Genomic DNA, 15,980 nt, shown 5'->3' on the forward strand with positions numbered 1-15,980 from the left:
TATTTTCTAGTAATTTTTTAAAATAAAAAAGAAAATTATTCTATTTTTAAGTTATTAAGCTTATAACTATTAGAGCTAAATAAAGAATAGATAAATAGTAATTATTTAGTATATTATAACTTATTACTTCTCTAGAAAGTTAGAATAAAACTTTTAGCTATATATCTAAGAGTTAAGTAATTATATATCTATAGTTACGTAATTATTACTACTCTCTATTATTTTTAATATTTTACTATACTAGTAATTAGCCTTATACTTAAGAATTAGCTTATTAGCTATAAGATTACTAGTTTACTAAGAAAATTATTATTCTAAATTAATTTATTTACTATAAAGAATAAAAAAGCTTTTTAGTATTTAAAGGTTCTATCTTTATACTCTTATATAAGGTTTAAGAGTATTAAACTCTATTATTTTATTTTAGTCTCTAAAATCTTTTAAAAAACTTAAAACTATATACTATTAAATAAAGTAATTAGAAAGTATATCTATATTATAATAACTTACTATATTACTTTACTACATTATACATATATTTTTGTTCTAGCATATTTAATAATATAACTAGTAGAAAAAAACAGAATAACTAAGTAATAGTATATATAGAAAGTAGTTATAGTAGTTTTTTATTATAGTAACTAATATAGCTAGATCTAGAAATTTCTTAAATAAGAATTTAATTACTTATAATTATATAAGCTTTGTATAAATAATTTAGAATCTTTAAGATACTTTATACTAGTATTAGACTTTACTAATTACCTTTTAGTAGTAGTAGTAATATAAAGTAAGCTTTTATACTAGTTTATAGTCTAGGTAGCTATTACTATTCTATTATAACTATAGTATAGTTAGTATAATACTATAACGTTAATAATAATTATTATTCTAGTAGTATAAGTATTAGAGTTATAGAATTATAAGAAATAAGTCTAAGCTTATATTAGAGAATTATTTAGTTTAAGTATAGTTTAATATTATAGATTATAATTAAAAGTTATATTATTACTTAATTACTTAATACTATATAATATATACTATAGACTTTATTTACACACCTAGAAAAAGTAGTAGATTTTTTTCTTATAATTTTATTATATTAAATAATAATAACTATACTAATAATAAAAGTATATAGATAGTATATAAATACTCTATATAAACAATTTTTATATTAATACTAGTTAATAAAATAGTTATTTCTTATGTACTAGAGTATTAAAATCTCTTTAAAATAGTATAATTTAGATATTTTAAGTATTTTTTTTAGATTTATACTATCTAAAAGCTTTTAGAAAAAAAAAGATTATATACTTACTTTTATTATTAGTTAAATTTATTATAGTATTAGCTTTTCTAAAGATAATATTCTATTAAAATCTTATTATTAAGAAAAAAACTCTTTACTATAATTAAAATAAACTTTTATAAATTCTAGCTTTAGTTATCTAATCTATATTTTTAGAATAGAATATATAGTATCTATTTTATTAGTAGACTAAAAATTCTATAAACTAAAAAATAACTCTATAAAAGTAAAGTCTATTACTAGTTTATATCTATAATAAAATGTTTAATCTATTTTAAAAGTAAGTAGACTAAAACTTTAAGTTTTATTACTTAAAATTTAACAAAGTTAAAGCTTTTAAATTTAGACTAGTTATTAGATTAATCTAATACTTAGATACTTATTAAAAAAATATTAGTACTAATTTCTAATAGAATTATTATATAATTATATATACTTAAAAGACTATAATTAAAAAAGTTAATTAAATAAAAGTATATAGTTAGAGTAAATATACTAAGATTTTAGTAAAAGTATATTTTTTTTATTTTTTAAGTTACTTCTTAAAGTTTTAAGTTTTATTAAAGTAGCTAAAATTAAATACTTAATACTATATTAGTTCTTTAAACTAAATATAAGGTTTTTAGATACTAATAAGTATAAAACCTATCTCTTAATAGTTACTCTATCTTACTTACTAGAGCTTTACTATATAACTTTATTATTATTATATTACTTTTACTTATTCTAATTTCTCTTCTAAAATTATAATTATTAGATATAGTATTAAAGTAGATTTTATAACCTTTCTTTTATATTTATAACTACTACTATTTTTTATACTATTAGAGTTTATTTTACTAGTAATATAGTACTTACTAGAACTATTAATAGTTATATTTTTTTAAGTATCTTATAGAAGTATAGATATTAAGTAAGTTCTACTAATATATAGTAATATCTATAGTATATAATAGAAACTAATTAGATACTAAGTTATCTTACGTAAAAAGCCTATTTATAAACTATAGTATACTATTATCTATACCTTTTAACATCTGTCTCTCTATCTCTACGCTGTTTCTCTTTTACCTTAATAACTCTTCAGGTACGCCTGCATACGCGAACACAATTCTAGGTATTACATGCTCGCCTTTATTAACAAGCTAAGAAGGAATGTCTACTGTCGCGTTACAAGGCCGATAAGCAAAGAGATTACAATGACCTTGTTGTACGTAAGCATAGACTGTTACATGCGATAAGGATGTAGCCCTATTAAGTATGGGTGCGGGGCATCAAGGCAATCAACAGATGCGGTTTTGCAGCGATGGTGTAGCATCACGAGTGAAAACCACGAATCGGTTGTGGATGTCTAAAAGGGGTCTTGATCCGGTGGCTACAGGCCACGACCTTGTCTATTTTACAGGAAAGTAATGAAATCTACAACACAAGACAGTATGTGCCTGTCATGATTTGGTGCGGTCATCCCCTTCGTTCCCGCTAATATAACCCTTGTCCACCATATGTCTCACGATATCGTATGTCGCGACTCCAAAGTTGCTGGTCCTGCTCAAGATAGTGCTCGGATTGATGTACTTGTAGTACTCATGCATGGCGAATCCATGGAGCATGTATGTCGAAGAAAAGTCCATTTCCCATTGCGCACGCCTTCGTCGATTTGCAATGGCATTGTCGTACAGCTCCATTGGGTCGGTGGAGTTGATAAGCTGAGGAACAGGCGATGGATTGCCTTCGTTGGGTTTGAAGAGAGGGTCAGTGCTCTCTTTAAACCAGTGTGTGGGGGCAAAAGCGGTGCGGTCAAGTATCAGGACTTCGTTCGGGATTGGGACGAGACGCTCGGCGATTCTGGTCATGCTCTGTAGATTTGCTTCCCATCTACCGTCGAAGCCGGCATGTTGCTCGCGCACGACGATTCGCGCCATTGTGCTGTTTGGCTTGGTCAAGAAGACACCGTTGTTGATGGTGCCGTTGATGCCACCGCCTTCGCGCGCGCCGCCATAATGTCGGCCGCCGATGAAGGCAAAGCCAGCGTTGAGCAGAGGCGTCAGAGGTCGCAGAGGCACAACGTCCCAATCCATATAGATCCCGCCAATTTTCGCGATGGCCTCCCAGCGGATGAAGTCTGACTTGTGCTGGATGGCGGAGATTTCCTGGTCCTGGTTTTGGCCGGCAAAGTTGGGCACATCTACTCGGTTCCAGGTGGTGATATTTGCGAAAGTATTGATGACTGCCTTAGTCCACCGGTCACCGTGCTCGCTGGCATTCCTAATCTCGGAGTCGTTGAAGTCGGTATGCATGTAGATCTGCGTCGGTTCAATGTACATGACTGCGGCGCACATGGTCAGGAAGCTCGAGAACGGGAATCTCAGGGTTGATGTTGCGTCCTTTTTTATTTGCACATAATGTACGATGCTGGGTATGGGGTCATGCATGGACGCCTCGCTAGACTTGAGTATCCCATACTGCCTCGCCTTCTCCAGGGGATGAGTAGATATTGAGAGGATAGCGAGAGCGATGATGATGCAGGCTGTCGTTATGATAGCGAGACGGGTGCGGGAACGTGTCGCGGAGACCTGGCCGACAGGCATGTATCGATGCATGGACTCTGGCGGTTTTAGGAAGCCGAAGGAGGAGCGAAGCTGATTCCACATGGTAATAACGCGAGCGCGTATCTTGCTACTGAGGTTGTATGATTGAGATACTTGGAAGGCCAGGTTGGTGTGGGAAACGTGGAATGATGAGATGACAGGTCGATGTTTGAAGATGAGGTAAGACGGTGTTATAAGCCGTTCCTTTGGTGGCTTGATTAGGGCCGAGTCAATCTGACATGCCGCAACGCCTAGACGGGTGTTTAGGTTTAATTTTTTTTTTAGGTTCCAAAAGGTGTTGGTGTAGTCAGATTGATGTTTCAAAATAGGAAATAAGCAGCCGCCCTCTAATTATTGGTCGCAAAAGTCGCAAAAAAGAGACGGGTGTTTGGAAAGCCATGCGGCTGTGCATCCGGCGATGGCAGTTCAGGTTCATGCCGTGGTGGTCGGCTCTTCTAGCATGACCGCGGTGGCAGGCAACCGTGGACTTTATACTTACAGTTGTCATCGTGATCTATCCAATGTACATGCAAGCGACTCTCATAAAAGTGTACTGGTGGTTCGGTATCGCTCCAGGGCTTGGAATGAGATAAGAGGTTCGTCACGTCTGACGTCGGGGAAAATACACACATTCTGGGCAGCGGTGAGAGCGCTTCTGACACGGTTGGCCGCGCGAACATTACACCCGGTCTGCGGCGCATTGCAAGCACTCACACGAATGTTAAAGATGCGATTTGCTATTATCTCGCTCTTTGCGCGCCGCGATTCGTTGATGGAGTGTGTCTCGGCGTGAGAGGCACGTTGTTGAAGAGGGCCGTCCCGGTCTTACTCGCGTGTTGATCCTCATATGACGCGTCAGGCTGTCTTACTTGCCAAGGCTCCGATCAAACAGAGCCATCGTGGGTAATCGACAAAGACATACTTTCGCAAAGACGACATGAATTATGAAGCATGCTACAAGGACTTGTCAGATAAATCGAGTAGTGTGGTTAATGTGCCACCAGGTGCAGGATGCATAGATCGCATTGGCGCCGCAAAGGCGGGAAACTAGCGCACCCAGCTACGATCACGAATTCAATCAGACAACCTCTACGGTGATTCCTACTACAGAAGACGGCGTGTTCTTATACGCATCGATTCTTTGCGGTGAGCCGATTTCAGTGATGGCTCGGATTTCATCGTCTCTGCTGACAGGGGAGGCTCGTAGGAAGGTCTGTATACCATATGACCGATCCATTGAGTAGAAACAGCCTCGTTGTAGTCCTTGTAACAGATTTGACAAGACTTCGAGGAATGTAAGTTTTATTAGCACAGTAATCATCAATGACCTGACAACCATTTAGAATGTTGTTGGCCGTGCCATGCATATGATGATTCTTTTCTATTCTTCATTTTCGTAACTTCATATCAGCATTGAGGATGCCACACGCGAGAGTTCCTATACTTCCTTCTTGGGGACACCGCCTGGTAGCGTCTGGACCTTCTCCTGGAACAGCTTCTCTGCGCCTTGCCATACTGGTGTAGATGCTCGGTCCTTGAGGGCCATGAGGCTGGGCAGCAGAGCGTTGCTGAAGGCCTCTGAGGACTCGCGGGGTAGCGCAGACGGAAGGTGGTCAATGGAGATGACGGACAACCTCGGGCCGTCACCCTCAACAGAGACCTCAACTGTGGGCTTGTCGAAGGTGGTGTTAATATCGTAGATGGGAATGGGGTTGTGTGGGTTGGTGGTGTCGCATGAGACATCGCAGACGACGCTGAGCCTGCGGGTTGGTGACTTGAGGCTCTCCTTGTTCACAAAGGGCGGGATGGGTTTGGAGAGGTAGATGCAGTTGACGAAGATGTCAGACTCCACGATCTCGGGGTAGGGGCCGTCGCGCTCCTTGGTCTCAGCCAGATCCCACTTCTTGATCTCTGGGCAGCCAATCTTCTCCAGCAGGTCGACAGCGCCGGAGCCGCATCGTCCGAGAGCACCCAGTACCAGGCTGGTGGGCTTGTGACCAGCAACCTTCTCACCAGCGGCAACATCGTCCTTGAGCTGGGCGATCAGCTCGCTCTCGTTGTTGTAGTATCCCCGTCCTTCGGTGAAGGTTTCTAGGCCGGGAAGGGGCTCGCCTTTGGGGTGGGTGAGTTGCCATGCCCAGGTCTAGCAGATGTCAGTATGGTGGCAGTGCAGTAGTTGACTGGACTAACCTTGATGGCCAGGGCAGCGCCGACGAAGCCCGCGTGGTAGCCAAAGGCCGCAACGCGCCTGCCTGATTCATCCTGCAGGAACTCGAGGTCGTACAGGGTGCCTCCACCACGGGGAAACCTCGCGAGGACGTTCTCCCAGCCGCCCTGCTGCTTGTAGCAATGCGCAAAGTGTACGAAGGTGTGCTCGAGCGGGAACTTGTCTTCGGGTAGTTCCTTCAGTCCGATGATGATGCGGTCGTCCTTGGGCGCGTTCTTGTATGCGCCTTCCTCGATGAGGGTCGCGCCTGCCTGCTCAAACTCCTCGTCTTTGAAGATGCGGGCGTAGTTGGGGTCCTTGGGCGAGCGCTCGACGACGACGGGGTAGCCAGCATCGAGCAGCTTCTTGGTGGTAGTAGGAGTGAGGCTGGAATTCTGTTAGTACAGTATATACATGAAAATGGTCTAGTGTACTCACCACGAACGGTGCTCAAGCGGTTTGGCCTCTGCGCGGGCGTGTAGTGTAGGGAACGACATGGTGTGTGGTAGATGACTGGACGTCTTTGGATGTTAAAAAAGAGTGCTCAATTCAATGCCGTCTCTAAATGTGCTCTACTTATGAGGTATCGGATCTCGGAGTGTGGGGAATAGTCGGCGCGGACTGAAGCCCACGATGACTCCATGGCCTTTTTCGCCGGGACTCCAAATTCGAGCTCCGAGAACGGCGCTACTGCAGGGCTGCACCGTTGGCCCATAGAGACGTGCGATGACATAGCCACAGCCGCGACGTGAGGCTTGAGACATATCTGACCAGTAGTGGGGCGGCGGTCTGGATGACACTGCAGCATCTCGCACGTGCATTGCTCGACGGCCGGCGGCGCTGGACTGAGCAAGCTAGGTGGGATCCTCTGCCGGCGTGGAAAATACGCTGCACCACGACGTCCATGCTTTTCTCTCGTCTGTTCTGCCTCGGGAGCGCTATGGTTGCTGCTGCGAAAAGCTGCTCGCACCCGCGTCGCCGTCCATAGTACGGCTATTACCTCGCCTCCGATTCGCTGGTGCTTGCACCTCGATATCACTATCACTATCGCGCAGCATGGCTTCGCATTCGCGCGACTCTTCCAATGCCAGTGCCCGGCACGCACACGCGCCTTCGACGCCCAGCCAGCTCCGCCAGGCTCATGCGCCCTCGGACAGGTCCAGCTCGCCTGAGGAAACCATGCGTCCCCGCCGCTATCACGACGACGAAGAGCCCCAGCCGTCGAGCAGCGCTGCGCCCCACGACCTCGAGTTCTCCACCGACGGCATCCACCCGGCGACGGATGCGACGTCAGTACACTCAACCCATGAGGAAGTCGCTCCCCCCGGCGGCATCATCGAGATCGACCTCGAGCCCACGGTGCGCACGCGCCTGCTGAACCAGCAGGACTGGGGCACCTTCAACCGGGCCGAGGGAAGGCCGGCGGCACATCGCAACTATGGCAGCTTCGCGGGTAGCATCCACTCGGAGCAGAGCTTCGGTGGCACCTTCCCTGGCATCCGCGAGACGGCAGAGGGCGATGCGCCCGACGAGGCACACGCTCTCCTGGGCGACGCCTTTGCAGACGGCGTGCTGAACAAGGGGAACGGGCAGAAGATGAGCACGACGCGCTGGCTCGCTGAGCGCCATGGCATCAAGGACAAGCGCATGATGTACCTCAAGTACTACATTCCCGTCCTCAACTGGACGCAGCAGTACAAGTGGCGCTACTTCAAGGGCGACCTCATCGCAGCCATCACCATGGCCTCGTTCTACATTCCCATGGCTCTCTCCTATGCCTCCAACCTCGCCCACCTGCCGCCCGTCCACGGCCTCTACAGCTTCGCCCTGAACCCTCTCATATATGCGGTGCTGGGCACCTGTCCGCAGATGATTGTTGGTCCCGAGGCGCCTGGCTCGCTGCTCATCGGCGAGATCGTGCGTGAGAATATCAAGAAGGGTACTACCGGCGACAACGACGGTAGACGTAATGCCGAGATCGCTGGCATCGTGACGTGCATGGCTGGTGCCTTTATCCTGATCACAGGCTTCTTCCGACTCGGTTTCCTTGACAATGTGCTGAGCCGGCCCTTCTTGCGAGGCTTCATCAGCGCCATCGGCGTAGTCATCTTTGTAGACCAACTCATTCCCCAGATGGGGCTCGCACGACTGGCTGCTGATCAAGTGTCTCACGGCAGTTGCTTGGACAAAGTCGTCTTTCTCTTTCGCAATGTCGGACGCGCCCATGGACTCACATGTGCCATGTCCTTCACTGCATTTTTCATCATCATGTTCTTTCGGTATGTTGCGAGACACAATCTTCATGTTGGGCTCACTAACAAACCTGCAGAGAGTTCAAGAAGCGACTGCAACCACGATACCCTAATGTTGCCTACATCCCAGACCGATTTGTCGTTGTCGTGCTATCTGCTGTGCTTACCTGGAGATATCGTCTGGACCAACAAGGCCTCGCTGTCCTAGGAGAGGTCAACTCCAGCGCCAAACTATTTACCGTACACTTCCCTTTCGAGACCTCGCACCTGAAGTATGTATCTGACGCCATCAACACGGCATTGATTATTGCTATGTTGGGCTTCTTCGAGTCTTCCGTTGCTGCCAAGTCGCTGGGCAGCGGTGACCACACCAAGGAAGGCGTCCAGATGCCATTAAGCGCGAACCGCGAGCTCATCGCTCTGGGTACTGCAAACATTACAGGTGGGCTGTTCATGGCGCTTCCAGCCTTTGGTGGCTACGGTCGCTCCAAGGTCAATGCATCCACTGGTGGGTTGACGCCAATGAGTTCAGTCTTGTTGTCCATCATCACTATTCTGTGTACCGTCTTCATGCTGCCATATTTCTACTACCTACCCAAAGGCGTTCTTTGCGCCATGGTCTCAGTCGTAGCATATTCGCTCGTGGAGGAGGCGCCACATGATGTCAAGTTTTTCCTCAAGATCCGTGGCTGGTCAGAGTTGGTCCTCATGGGTCTCATCTTCTTCATCACCATCGTGTGGGATCTGAAACGTGGTATTGGTGTCGGTATCGGTCTCTCTATCCTGCGGCTGATCCGTCATTCGGTTCGCCCACGCATTCAGATTTTAGGCCGCGTGCCTGGAACTACTAACCAATTTTCAAACGCGGAACATCACCCCGGAGATGTCGAATTCATTGAAGGGTGCCTGATCGTCAAGATCCCCGAGCCTCTGACATTTGCCAACACCGGCAACCTGAAAACCCGTCTGCGCCGCCTCGAGGACCATGGTACGGAGAACGCGCACCCTGCTCTACCGCGCGTTCGCCGTGCAGAACACAACAAGAACGTCATCTTTGATGTTCACGGTGTCACATCGCTCGATGGTGCTGGCGCCCAGGTCCTGGCTGAGATTGTAGAGTCCTACAGGAAGCGGGATGTCAGAGTCTTTTTCTGCAGGGTGCCGCAAGAGTCCAGTCCCGTCTACCAGCTATTCGACAAGAGCGGTATTATCGAGATGTGTGGAGGTCCAAGACACTTTGTCCAGAGTGTCGAGGAGGCGCTTCGCATGACCGAACTGGAGCGACTCACGGAAGAATGGGCAAGCTCTGCGGAGAGCTCCCGGGCTGTCTCAAGCAGAGCTTGAGTCACTGCAACGACGCATGTAACCTTTTGGCCTATTCGCAACGAACAACAGTTCGCGAGCATTGCATTTCGAAATTGGCGTGTATGAGCGTTTTACTGCGATTAGACTTCTTGTATCTTCCTTTTAGCTTTGGGCAACGAACTGCAGTCTCGGTATCAATATGAAAAGCATGGTCATTTTCCAGTTTCCTGTGTCAGAACCTCTGACTGTTTGGAAGTCTGCCAGGCGTCCAGCAACTTTGCCGAGCGACGACCCGGTCGCGAACATCGGAGCTAGATCTGCCTCCAGGGCGTCGGCTGAGTATGGTATCCTGCAACCGGTGTCTAGCCCCAACGCCTATTTTCTGGTTCCCATTTCCAATCACATTTGAGATGATGCAATCGTTAGATGCGCTCTTATGCAGGGCTGCTTCAATCTCGCAGTCATAATCAATGCTGCCGTGACTAAGATTCGAGCATGCCGTGTTCAGAGATCCCCAGATACGGGGATAAGCCGGTGGACGCGCTACCCTGGGTACAGCACCGCGTCTTCACTCCACTTTGGAACATCCTTACAACCCAACGCCGGTACGTGTTATAAGCTAGAACCAGCTCACGAAACCAAGTTTCACAAACAGTATCATCAATATATGTCGTATCGACTGCGAGCCCGCAGCCTTGACTGATCTCCAACAGTCCGCGGATGTCTGAGTGCAGCGCGTTCAGACCGTTGGCGCCCCAAGCCTTTGACGTCGACCAAGCTTTTCGGCGTCTTTCAACAAAGCTTCGCTGTGCCGTCTTTTCCAAGCCAAGCGACGCTTATCACCTCTTGACCACTCTTAGCACGCAGTAGCCCCTGTCGTGTGCTCCATCCCATGTCGCCTGCTAGCCAACTCTGGTCTATCGTGCCGCTCTCCGCGGGGGTGCCATTGGATGGCAGGTCAACATGCGGGGTTGCGGGGACGTCATGAGGATGTCGAAGATGCATTCTCGGGTCGCACTGGTTATCTGTGACATCGTTTCCGGAAGGTTGAACGATGATCGCGTCCATGTCTAGTGGGATTAAAGAAAGCGTCGCGCCCGCGGTGTCTTATAAGCTCTTGTAAGCTCAACAGTCTGTCGATCTCGTTCAGAGAAAGAAGACTGCACTTCCCCTCACGCTTCGCGTTCTGAAGTTGCCCGCGGGTTGTCCTCAATTCACAATGTCGGACGAGAAATACGACACTACAGAGCAGCGCGAGTTCGCGCCACCGGCCGCAAAGATGTCGGCCGGTCGCTACATGGCAACGCGCATCCCTACTCTCAAGCCTGCCCACGACAAGGTCGCCAACCCCATCGCGCTCCTGCGTATGCTGAATCTCCAGCAATGGCTCTTCTTCCTCGTCGCTTTTGTCGCCTGGACCTGGGACGCGTTCGACTTCTTCACCGTTTCCCTCACCGTGGAAGATCTTGCCGAAACCTTTGGTAAAACCAAGGCGGATATCACATGGGGTATTACATTGGTCCTCATGCTGCGAAGTGTGGGTAGTATCATCTTTGGTTTGGCGGCTGATCGGTATGGAAGGAAGTGGCCTTTTATCATCAACAATCTACTCTTCATCGTGTTGGAGCTGGGCACAGGGTTCTGCTCGACCTACAACGAGTTTTTGGGAGTGAGGGCTTTGTTCGGTATCGCCATGGGTGGACTGTATGGAAATGCTGCTGCCACTGGTAAGTCTTCCTTCCCACCCCCGCGTCATTTAGATAGCTGACACTGTCACAGCCCTTGAAGACTGCCCCGAGCAGGCCCGTGGTATCATCTCCGGTATGCTACAACAGGGCTATGCATTCGGGTACCTCCTAGCCACCGTATTTGCACGCGCGTTCGTCAACACCGTCGGTCACGAATGGCGACCGTTGTTCTGGTTTGGTGCAGGCCCACCAGTTTTGTTCATTATCTTCCGTCTCTGCCTCCCAGAAACGAACGCTTACCTTGAGCGCAAGCGAATACGCGAAGAACAACCCAACGCAGCCAAGGTCTTTGCTCAGGAAGGCAAGGTTGCGTTGAAGCGCCATTGGCTTTTGCTGGTGTATCTTGTCTTGCTCATGGCGGGCTTCAACTTCATGTCGCACGGAAGCCAGGACCTGTACCCGACCATGCTGAGTAACCAGTACAACTTTTCCCCTAACCAGGTCACCGTCACACAGGTCGTCGCCAACCTCGGCGCCATGACTGGCGGTACCGTAGTCGGTTATTGCTCATCCATTTTCGGTCGCCGTATCAGCATCATCGTCATGTGCGTTATCGGCGGCGCTCTACTCTATCCCTACACATTCGTCTCCACGAACGCCGTCATCGCCGCAGCCTTCTTCCAACAATTCTGCGTCCAAGGTGCTTGGGGCGTCATCCCTATCCACCTCATGGAACTCTCGCCAGGATCGTTCCGCACCTTTGTCGTCGGTACATCTTATCAACTCGGGAACCTTGCTTCTTCTGCCTCATCGACTATCGAAGCGACTATTGGCGAGAGGTTTCCACTTCCACCGAAAGGCAAGACAACCCGTTACAAATATGGTTTGGTGATCTGCATTTTCATGGGATGCGTGTATGCATACGTGATCCTGCTCACAGCCTTGGGACCAGAATATCGAGGTAGAAGCTTCGATGTGGCTGCCGACGAGGATATGAATGTTGTGACTGGTGCAGATGATGGCAAGTACAGTGCGAGGCACGATAGTGAGGACGCGGAGGCGAGGGAGCGTGTGTAGAACTCGCGTTCCGATGGACGCTTACCAAGTAGCTATCTAGTCTTTCCCATAGAGCAAGAAAAAATACATGATGCTCCTAAATTTTATCTCCAGCATGCAAATGTTGAGTTCTCACCGTGAGCCTTAGCGATGTTCGACATCCGGAGTTGGCAACCGCCTTGTCTTTGAGGCTGTGTCTACCCGATGTGGAGAGACAGGCCAGAAATCTGTACTCGTGTGATCGCATCTCGTAAATTGTATATTGCCTGATCCATGGCGTTGACGTAGGCAATTTAGACATTTCAAGCAAGCTCGGTGCTGCCATTGGCCACAATTAAAATCGGCAGCGGCATCCGTCGCTAGCGTTGTACGACTGGTAGCCGCCTCGCACACCAAATAGATTATCTTCATCACTCGTAATCTATGCAACACTCACATCGTCTTGTACACCTTCGCTTACAACCAATTCGCGCTCAATGTTCGGGTCTTTCGCGATGGGTACGGCTCTTTCGACCTTATTGCCGGTGGGTGTCTCGTAACGAACGAGCCAGCCCGGGGCAAGAGACTGAGTATATATGACGCTCGGGAGATGTTGATATGCCGGCACCAACTGCATATTCATTGCATCTCATCTCCAAGTTCAGCCAAAGATCCCCGCCAAGATGAAGTCCTCCGTTGTTTTGCTAGCAGCTACTGCGTCTGTCGCCAGCGCTCACTGTACGTCCCGATGCACTGCACGCCGTCCGCAGAAACTAGCTGACCTCTCAAAGACACACTCCCAAGCATCAACGGTGCCGGAGCCTGGACTAGTGTTCGTCAAGCCAAGAACTGGCAGGACAATGGATTCGTCGGCAACGTGCAAAGCAACGACATCCGCTGCAACCAGCTTAAAGCAGGAACAGCGACCACCACTGTTGCTGCTGGCTCGAACGTAAAGGTCAGCGTCAACCCGAACGCTTACCACCCAGGTCCCTTCCAGTCGTACCTTGCCAAAGTACCAGAGGGCGCAGATATCAACACCTGGGACCCTACCGGCGCCGTCTGGTTCCGAATCTACGCCGAACAGCCCAAGTTCGGTTCCCAGTTGACCTGGCTGAGTATGTATTCCCTAACGCTTTCGCTCTGCTGGCATATATTAACACTGTTTCGCGCAGGCGCTGCCACCTACGACATCAAGATCCCTCAGTGCATTGCACCTGGAAAATACCTGATGCGCAACGAGCACATCGCCATCCACACTGCTCAGAGCGTAGGCGGAGCCCAGTTCTACCTGTCTTGCGCACAGATTGAGGTTACTGGCGGCGGCAGCAAGGCGCCCTCGAACCTCGTCGCGTTCCCTGGCGCGTACAAGGCTACCGACCCGGGTATCCAGATCAACATCAACTACCCTATTCCTACAAGCTACACCAACCCCGGCCCGCCTACTTTCACATGCTAGATGCAAAGGGTTTGCGCTAGAAGCGTATATGCTTGCGTGGAGCAAAGCTTGGAGGCTACTTCGATGTAGATGTAAATAGGTGTTTTGTAGACAGGATCAGTTTGCGAATATTACGATGTGCATAGAGTTCACCTTTTGATGAACCAAGGAAACTTTCACTTTGGCAAAATGGCTTACACAAATGAGATATTGATGTATTAACTTTTGTCTTTTCGTTCTCAATACCCTGGAAATTGACCACGAAGATCAATTTACCACTGAAGTAACAAACTCGTAGGTACCTCCTAGCATGACACCAACCGACTGCTCATCTCCGAATCCGATCGAGCGTCTCGCTTACACCGGTACCTCCAAAACCAACCATACGCCTAATCTACCCTCCATCTGAGAGACCAAAACTTCCCAACCACCTCAAATAGCATGATAGCGCTCCGCAAGCTTCTCAGCATCATACATCTTCGCAGTCGCCCTCTCCAACTCATCCGCGACATACTTCCAAAAGTTGCGCTCACACTTCGCCACCGCATCCATGAGCTGCTCCGTCATCTGCGGCGTCTCCAAATCATTCTCGTGTACCTCTGAGGGAACGGCATGGCGCAAGTTGTCCTTGAGCTCCGTCGCGTTGTTGAAGTCCTTGATGCGCTTCTTGCCCGCCTTGCTAAGAACACCTGTTCCTTCCGCGTTGGAGTACTGGTTTGGGTTGCGCAGGTGCATGTAGTCTTTGGGGTCGAAGCCGATTTCGCCGACGGAGGTGGCGATGCGGGGCGCGTTGCGGACGAAGCGGCTGTAGACTGCGGCGTCGGTGAAGGTTGCCGGTTCGCCTTTGGAGAGGCGCTCTTGGTTGAGGTGGCTGGCGATTTCGCTCCAGAGTAGCTTTTGATCTTGGCGGAGGGTCTTGATGAGGATGTTTTCGGGGTCTTCTTTGACGAGGGGGCGAGTGCTGGTTTTCTTGTTCTGAGGCATGAGTACGGAGATGTTGTTCTCGACCTCCGCCTTGGTGGCTTTTGCGCGCTTGAGTCCATCCATGACGCTATATTTGTATGGGCCTTGGGCTCTCGGGCGATTGAAAAATGTACTTCCTTGGGCAGGGAAGGCGTGGTCAGAAGCTTCTCCGTCTTCAGGTTCAAACAATGGAGATTCCGCTCGGTTACTGGTTGGCGTGACTGAGGGATGGAGCGTTTGGGAAGAAGGAAATTGGTAGCTGCCTGAGAAGTATAAGTACTATTCAGTATAACTGTGTCTTACTAGACTCACTTAGGCTCTCCGCGGCGGTGCTCAGGTGAGAGAGTGGGCCACTGGCGCTCGTGATCTTACTGCCCCGTGCAGTCTTGATCGTTCCTTTCTTCACTCCATCCTTGTTGAATCGCTTCTTACCTCGGCGAAACATCGTGTTTTCTCCAGCAGCGTCATAGAAGAACACATCGTCGCCGCTTTCTTCGCCCGAGAAGCCGATGTCTGGTACAATGACTTGTTCATCTTCAGCCAAATCGCTCGCGCTAGCAGGAGACGTCGATAGCCTAATAAAAAGAGCCTGTTAGCTTCAGTTCTATAACACCCGATTACGTCCAGTGCTATGATCAACGCAGGTGGCTACAATGGACCATCAGACTGCAACAGTGATCGTGATCATACGCGCTGCCGGCGACAATAGCCTGAACACCTTCAAAGCAACTTACTGATTATCGCCTTCGACAAACTCGATGTCGGATCCGAAATTTACAACAGACATACTTGCGTTCTTTCGTATGGTGTAGATTGCGGGAGACAGAGAGGAAGAAACCGACAGGCCTGATGTACTTGGTACCATACAATGGGCCAAGGATAAATGCCTGATGTAAACTGGATGCGATACCGCGCAGCCTAAGGCACGTACCTCGCGCGTCGCAAACGGTGTGCGAGCAATGCCTGGAACGTGAAGGGCTCCCAGTGAATATGGCCATGATCATCACGCCATGCGGTAGCGGGGTCTCGCTCTATGATGAAATTACAAGCCAAGCGCCTGTGGTCAATGATAGGTCAGAAAAGGAGCAGACTTGGAAAGAAATTCACTAAGTCTCGTGCGCAAACACTTAGCGTTTGCGATCAGAATCGCATTGGTGCGTCTAGATCTAGATTCTGCATTGCGACTCAACATA

At 48.0% G+C, this 15,980-nt stretch overlaps 6 protein-coding genes across 6 annotated transcripts; 3 read left to right on the plus strand and 3 right to left on the minus strand.

Moving 5' to 3' along the window:
• Window positions 1–2,757: 2,757 nt before the first annotated feature.
• On the minus strand, window positions 2,758–3,963 carry J4E87_006942 (uncharacterized protein; the record flags this gene model as incomplete). Its single annotated transcript, XM_049378543.1, has 1 exon — window positions 2,758–3,963. The coding sequence occupies one exon, from the start codon at window positions 3,961–3,963 to the stop codon at window positions 2,758–2,760; it is 1,206 nt and encodes a 401-aa protein (XP_049231564.1).
• Window positions 3,964–5,338: 1,375 nt separating this feature from the next.
• Window positions 5,339–6,603, minus strand: LYS5 (holo-[acyl-carrier-protein] synthase; the record flags this gene model as incomplete). Its single annotated transcript, XM_049378544.1, has 3 exons — window positions 5,339–6,043; window positions 6,091–6,493; window positions 6,545–6,603. The coding sequence occupies 3 exons, from the start codon at window positions 6,601–6,603 to the stop codon at window positions 5,339–5,341; spliced, it is 1,167 nt and encodes a 388-aa protein (XP_049231565.1).
• Window positions 6,604–7,162: 559 nt separating this feature from the next.
• On the plus strand, window positions 7,163–9,702 carry J4E87_006944 (uncharacterized protein; the record flags this gene model as incomplete). Its single annotated transcript, XM_049378545.1, has 2 exons — window positions 7,163–8,385; window positions 8,436–9,702. The coding sequence occupies 2 exons, from the start codon at window positions 7,163–7,165 to the stop codon at window positions 9,700–9,702; spliced, it is 2,490 nt and encodes an 829-aa protein (XP_049231566.1).
• A 1,180-nt stretch (window positions 9,703–10,882) lies between these two features.
• On the plus strand, window positions 10,883–12,428 carry J4E87_006945 (uncharacterized protein; the record flags this gene model as incomplete). The annotated part of the gene is made up of 2 exons (XM_049378546.1): window positions 10,883–11,390; window positions 11,443–12,428. The coding sequence occupies 2 exons, from the start codon at window positions 10,883–10,885 to the stop codon at window positions 12,426–12,428; spliced, it is 1,494 nt and encodes a 497-aa protein (XP_049231567.1).
• Window positions 12,429–12,883: 455 nt separating this feature from the next.
• On the plus strand, window positions 12,884–13,845 carry J4E87_006946 (uncharacterized protein; the record flags this gene model as incomplete). The annotated part of the gene is made up of 4 exons (XM_049378547.1): window positions 12,884–12,905; window positions 13,047–13,124; window positions 13,178–13,504; window positions 13,562–13,845. 4 exons carry the CDS (start codon window positions 12,884–12,886, stop codon window positions 13,843–13,845), a joined length of 711 nt encoding a protein of 236 aa, XP_049231568.1.
• A 411-nt stretch (window positions 13,846–14,256) lies between these two features.
• On the minus strand, window positions 14,257–15,574 carry J4E87_006947 (uncharacterized protein; the record flags this gene model as incomplete). Its single annotated transcript, XM_049378548.1, has 3 exons — window positions 14,257–15,050; window positions 15,100–15,362; window positions 15,522–15,574. The coding sequence occupies 3 exons, from the start codon at window positions 15,572–15,574 to the stop codon at window positions 14,257–14,259; spliced, it is 1,110 nt and encodes a 369-aa protein (XP_049231569.1).
• Between the last annotated feature and the right edge of the window lie 406 nt (window positions 15,575–15,980).

This window comes from Alternaria ethzedia (genome assembly GCF_023757985.1).
Source record: "Alternaria ethzedia strain BMP 0044 chromosome Unknown scaffold_18, whole genome shotgun sequence".
Lineage (NCBI taxonomy): Eukaryota > Fungi > Ascomycota > Dothideomycetes > Pleosporales > Pleosporaceae > Alternaria > Alternaria ethzedia.